At 32.9% G+C, this 6484-nt stretch overlaps 1 protein-coding gene across 1 annotated transcript; it reads right to left on the bottom strand.

Annotated features, from left to right (window-relative positions):
* Positions 1–4266: 4266 nt before the first annotated feature.
* Positions 4267–5034, bottom strand: LOC132310314 (uncharacterized). Its single transcript, XM_059808498.1, has one exon. It carries the CDS (start codon positions 4821–4823, stop codon positions 4431–4433), a length of 393 nt encoding a protein of 130 aa, XP_059664481.1. The 5' UTR covers positions 4824–5034; the 3' UTR covers positions 4267–4430.
* Positions 5035–6484: the final 1450 nt, after the last annotated feature.

Genomic DNA, 6484 nt, shown 5'->3' with positions numbered 1-6484 from the left:
TAATTGGTGCAATTCTTCTAATTTTTATTTTTTCTTTACATTATTGACAAATTGATATTATATTTATATTATTAATAATGAAGGACCGTAAACCGTTGAAGCTTAAGATCTGAGTGTTCAAGCCCTAGTAGAGACAATTTTAGTGAATGAGGCTTTTAAGCCAAAATAATATATATAATATATATATAATTAATGATCATATCAATGTGATTTGAGGGTTTATGAAATTGTAATTCTCAATTTATGATGAAGCTACATTGTGCATGTCCCTTGAACTAAATAGTTTGCCTTACAACAAACCATTAAAATTTGAACAAATTACACCCGTATACAGCTTCCAGGTTTATGAAATTCTGCTATACTTTTGTTTGAGTAAATTGAACATGAATTCTATCACTTCTGAAAAGGGTATTTATAAGCCATGGGACTATGATAGATTAAGCTGTTAAGGTTGAAACTTTAAGCATTGACAGTCCAATAGATGGAAACGAAATGAATCTACCAAACAAATACAAGAAAGAGTTCTGAAGAGTTTTACTTGCACTCTCTGCACACGCACACACAAAAACAGTCCAATAGATGGAAATGAAATGAATGGTTTCCTTTGCATATAATCTACATAAAAAGTTGTTGAGGCGAATGAAACCGCAGTCTACATAAAGAAACATTCAAGCTACCTTCAACAGAACATGCCAAAATTGTAACTCCTACTTAATTATCAGTATTCAACAATAGAGCATATGATATATATCTCAATTACTGCACGGACAACAGATCATATGATAAACTGCACTTCTACAAATATTCAAGACAAAAAAAAAACCTCGAGAATGCCTATGCCTTCTAAAAGAGTATCGTTTTCTCGAAGGTATTAATATAAGCATAAAAAAAGCTATTAGCAATCCAAAGATTGAAAAACCTGTTCAAGACACACTTTGATCAAGTTGTATTCTTGTAACCTGCAACTAAGAGAAAGTGGAAAACTAAGGTCCATAGACGGCTAATAATAGTTAAGCCTTCAGTATGTTTTACTAAGTTGAACAAGCACAGATAAAGCAACAATGTAAAATGCACCAATTATAGAGATGCCAAAATCCTTTACTGACTCAAGGAATTGGCACCTGCACATGCTGGTTAGTAATCAACATAAGATATCATCACATGGTGAAAAATCAGGTTGAGAGTACTTGGAATAACATCAACTAATTAGAGTCCACTAGGATGAAAAGAATGAATATGAATGTAAATCACGATGAATACAGAAGCTACTAAATGGGGAGACAGAATTCTTCATTGATTATGGTCCCCAAATCACGTTAATGCTGAGACATATTTCGTTGCATGAGTTTCAATCCTCTAATAGATTTGATAGACCTATAATATTCAACCAGAAGCAGACACTGAAAAAACCAAATTCCTGTGAAAAAATATTGCATACTAATCATGGGTTCTTCTGATATACCAAGGAGAGGGCTCAATGTATACATCAAACAGGTTCTAAAAACTTACCCTTTTTTTGTGAAAATCAAGACCCACCAAGAGGGAAACAGAGAATGTTAAAATTTATTGTTGTGTCAATCTTAAAAATTCATATAACTTACCAGAAATCGAAGTCATCTCATCCAAAAATGTTCCTTGAATTGGCTAGCAAAAAAAAAAGGAGCCAACAGCAGACATACTGATAATATCAATGTTGAACAACATATATGGTATTTTAAAACTGTCATTATTCTATAAACAAGTGCCATCTCACCTACAATTACCAAATCCATTACAACTACACCAATATCAATATTAAACCCAACAATAAATAGAACACTGTTCTGGCTTCACTTTCCTACGACATTAACAAAGCTTCTCATTAATTTCTTAGAGTGAAGGCACTCTCAGGTGGTCACGGTGAGAACGTCCTCACAACGAACTTACTCTTTCTTCAAAATGAATTATAATAAGGAGAAGGCATTAAGTGTCAACTTAACTTGACATCATGATGACAGTCCTTAATGTAAAGCCTATTTCTTGCTACAAGTTTCCATATTATTAAAGAGTTTCTTTTTCATGACTGCAAATGCATTAATGAACCGTTACAGTTGAACTTAGCAAAATAAAGCAAGAATTGTAGCTTATATCATCTTTATTAATTAAATTAACATAACAGAACAAGACCAAGTCATCTAAAGATGAAAGTAAGAAAGAGTGGGACTGTAATTCAAGGTTGGTTAAAAGCCAATTGTGCAAGCAAATGATGAATTCAACGTTCCGCATAAAGAAATGAAGTCAAACTCAATGTATTCAATGGTAGCATAAGTAGTAGTATTAACTTCATGGCATTACGTATTCAATGCTAGCATAAAGAAATGTGACTTAAATCATTAACTCAGGAGAGCTGATATACAACTTGCAATTGTGGCAAAACTTCAAAATTCACTAGAAATCACTAGATCAGCATAATTAACAGAAACATGATTTATAATAAATCTATATTGAATAAGCATAAAGCATCTTTCAAAACAGAAATTATTAAGATTGTTAAATTCATGTACATTTTTATCGACTCAAAACAAGCACGTCCATTTAACATTTTTCCATTGGCAATTAATAGTCTACAAAGAACACTAGTCCCTAAATTCTCAGTAATAAAGCATATACATTAACAAATTAACACATAAAGTTGAATCTAAAGCGAAATAGAATAGAAATTATAAAATGACAAATCAATCAGGAACAATTGAACTGTAATGTAACAATCAATTATGTTATTATTGATTTCAGCCCTAATTACCATATTTTTTTCACAATCCACTAATATATTTGATAGACCTATGATATTCAACCAGAAGCAGAGACTGGAAAAACCAAATTCCTGTGAAAAAATTATTTTATACTAATCATGGGTTATTGTGATAGACCAAGTAGAGGGCACAATATCTATATCAAACAAGTTTTGAACAGTTCAAACAACTTATCCTTTTAATATTAAAATCAAGACCAACCAAGAGAGAAACAAAGAATGTTAAAATTTCTTGTGCCAATCTTAACTAATCATATCACTTACCAGGAATCAAGTCACGTGATCCAAAATGTACTTTGAATTGGATTCCAACTAAAAGCACCAAACAGCAGACATACTGACAATATCAATTTTGAACAACATATATGGTGTTTTTAAACTGTCATGATTCTATAAACAAGTGCCATCTCACCTACAATTGCCAAATCCATCACAACTACCCCAACATAGATATTAAAACTAACAATAAGTAGAACATCTGGCTTCACTTTCCCGTGACATTTAACAAAGCTACTCAATAATTTTTTTAAAGAGAAAAGCTATCGTGAAGGCACTCTCATGTGGACACACGCTCTCAGCAGTTGGATCACAACAGCGTGAGGCATGAGAGCACACTCTCAGTCCAACAGCGAAAGACACAAGCTCAGTGAGAATGTCCTTATACGAACTCACTCTTTCTTCAAATATAGTAAGGGGAAGGAATTTAAGTGTCAACTAAACTTGACATGATGATGACATTCCTTAATGTAAAGCCTATTGCTTGCTACAAATCTCCATGTTCCCAGAGTTCCTTTTTCACAACTAATGAACCATTACAGTTGAACCTAGCAAAATAAAGCAAGAATTGTTGCATATATCCTATTTAACAATTAAACTAACATCACAGAACAAGTAAAACCAAGTAATTTGAAGATAAAAGTAATAAAGAGTGGGACTGCAATTCAAGTAAGTTGAACAGCCAATTGTGCAAACAAATGGTGAATTCAACATATAGCATATTATACAAAAATGCCATCGTATTTATGACATTACATATACAATGGTAGAATAAGTAGTATTATTAACTACTTACTAGAGACATGAAGTAAACTCAATGTTTAGCATAAAGAAGTGTGATTTAGAACATTAACTCGAGAGAGCTAATAGACAAAAGCAATTTTGGTAGAAGACACTAAAAATCACTAGATTAGCATAATTAACATAAGCATGATTTATAATCAATCAATACTGAACAAATATAAAGCATCTATAAATACAGAAAGTATTCAGATTGTTAAATTCATGTACATTTTTACAGACTCAAGACAAACACGTCCATTTAACACTTTTCATCCTCCAATGGCAATTAATGGTCTACATAGAACACTAGTCCCTAAATTCCCAATGAGAGCATCTACAGAAACACTTAAAAGGTTGATCTAAAGGTAAACGTAATATAAATAAGAGAATGACAAATCAATCAGGAACAAGTGAACTGTAATGGAACAATTAATGATTTTATTATTGATTTCAGTTCTAATTAACATATTTTTTTTCACATAATCCATTATAGGAAGGCGAAAATTATAATCCACTACAGATAGAAACCAACCTACATTAGGAAAAAAAACGAAGATGTTCACAAATTGAACTAGTTCATTCAATGAGCAACAAGAATATCAGTATTAAACAAATCGATGATAGAATCAGGCGAATCCGACACTGGACTCGACGGATTCGAACTCAGAAAGAATACAGATTTGGCAGCCACGAGCTTCTTCCTCTGGGGACATCGTGGACCGTAGATCCTCCCGGAGAAGCAAGGAAAGCCGTCGATCGTCGAGATCTGTGCCAAAACGGCGTTTGCCGTCCGTACGGGTGACGAGGAAGGCGGTGATGGCGAGCGGTGGAGAGGGATGTGAGTCTGTGAGTCGACTCGGTGGGATCTGGCACTGATTCTCGAGTCTCTGAGTTGAGCTAGGGCTCCTGGTTTTAGGTATCTGAGATAACCTTCGTCTCTCTTTGAAGATGACCTTCTGATACGGCGGTTCATGACGGATGAAGGTGTTGCGAGGACAGTGTAGAGAGAGAAAGCAGTAGTTAGGGCAGTGAAGAGAAATTGGAGGGAATTTTGCAGGGAAATGTAGAGAGAGAAAGTGAGTAGATAGAGAGAGTGGGGGGAGGGGGATTTAAGGGAGAGGGTGGAGGCGGGAAGATAATGGAGGGAAGAGGGGTAGAGAGAGAAAATGGTGTTTCAAAATAAGGCAAGGACCGTGAGGCGCGGAATACTATAGGGTTTTGGTCTTCGACACGTGACTTTTTTCTCTCACTTAGTTTTTGCTCAGAACACAACGCGTGGCATTTTAATCCAGTGGTTGTAACAATCCACTTTTGGGTCCTCGCAAGCAAGAAAGACTTCCCTACACCAGGGTATAACGAATTGGGCGTTTGTCCTCTAAAAATTGAGCTATTGCTGCATATTTGCTCTCGAAGATTTAAACTCTTTTATTTCATTCGTCCCTTATTAGTAGTTTATTTCTTTATTAGTAGTTTATTTCTTTTTTTTTTACATGTTCTAAATTAATTGTCCTTTTTAAAAAAGTCAAAGCATCTTTTCTTCATATTTTCATTATTGTCATTTATCTTTTTAAAAAATTTTAAACTTTATAACTATATATATTTAAATTAAAAAGAACAATTTGGTAATTTCAAAAGAGGACAATGCATTAATTGCATGTCCCCTTAAAAAGTTATAAAATCAAGAATGGACCATTAAAAAAGGACGGAGGTAATAATATTTTTGTTCACTCGAATTCGCAACTTTCTTATTATAGTCAATTCACCTTATTTGCACCTTTCCTCTTATAAAGAAATATTGTTCTTCACTCGAATTTGCAACTTTCTTGTTATAGTCAATTCACCTTATTTGTGACACCAAATCAAATGTTTCGATTGTTGTGCATAGATATCCAACACTTGCAACCTTCTAACTAGGTATGAGACTTGGGCAAATTTTTGGAGTTTGTTGAGTTTCCCAAAATTTTAAAGTCCTACTCATAAATAAAATGTTCTTTTAACATAAATAAAATGTTAAAATGTATAATAACTAAATATCTGAAATTAAATCCACTCATATCACGTGACGAAAATTAAAACCAAATTCTATGTAACATAATCTCTTAGTACTAATTTATAGGTTGTAATAAAAAATACATATATATAAACCATTCAATGTTTACATGCTTCAAAATCTTAAATTCTTTATGACTTTGATTCTTTAACAAAAAATTAATTATTAAATATATTTTTTTTTACTTTAAAATTTGGATAAATTTCACCTTTCTCTCTCGAGATTTGTCAATATCCCACAAACCCCTCTATACTTCATAATCTCAATTATTTGTCTTATAATTTCACCTACTACCCTTGTTAATGACCAAAAGGTCAATTTTATCCTTCCAATGCCCGAAATGATAGCAAACATTCTATGGACAAAATTATAAAATAACACAGTACAAAGGAGGTAAGTAGAATTACGAAATGTAGAAGTGTCTATATGAAATATTGACAAATCGTAGGGGAGATAAGCCAAATTTACCCTTAAAATTTTAAAACAATCATGTTAAAGTTTGGGTAATGATTAAGAGGGAAAAAAAGTTAGATTAATACATATGATGATACACTAATTTTAACTTTAATTTACACAATTAACAT

The sequence above is a fragment of the Cornus florida genome, unplaced genomic scaffold (assembly GCF_030987335.1).
Source record: "Cornus florida cultivar Cherokee Brave unplaced genomic scaffold, ASM3098733v1 CherokeeBrave_3.0.0_Hap2_Chr05, whole genome shotgun sequence".
Lineage (NCBI taxonomy): Eukaryota > Viridiplantae > Streptophyta > Magnoliopsida > Cornales > Cornaceae > Cornus > Cornus florida.
Note: the sequence above shows the minus strand (reverse complement) of the source record. Positions and strands in the feature narration are given on the sequence as shown.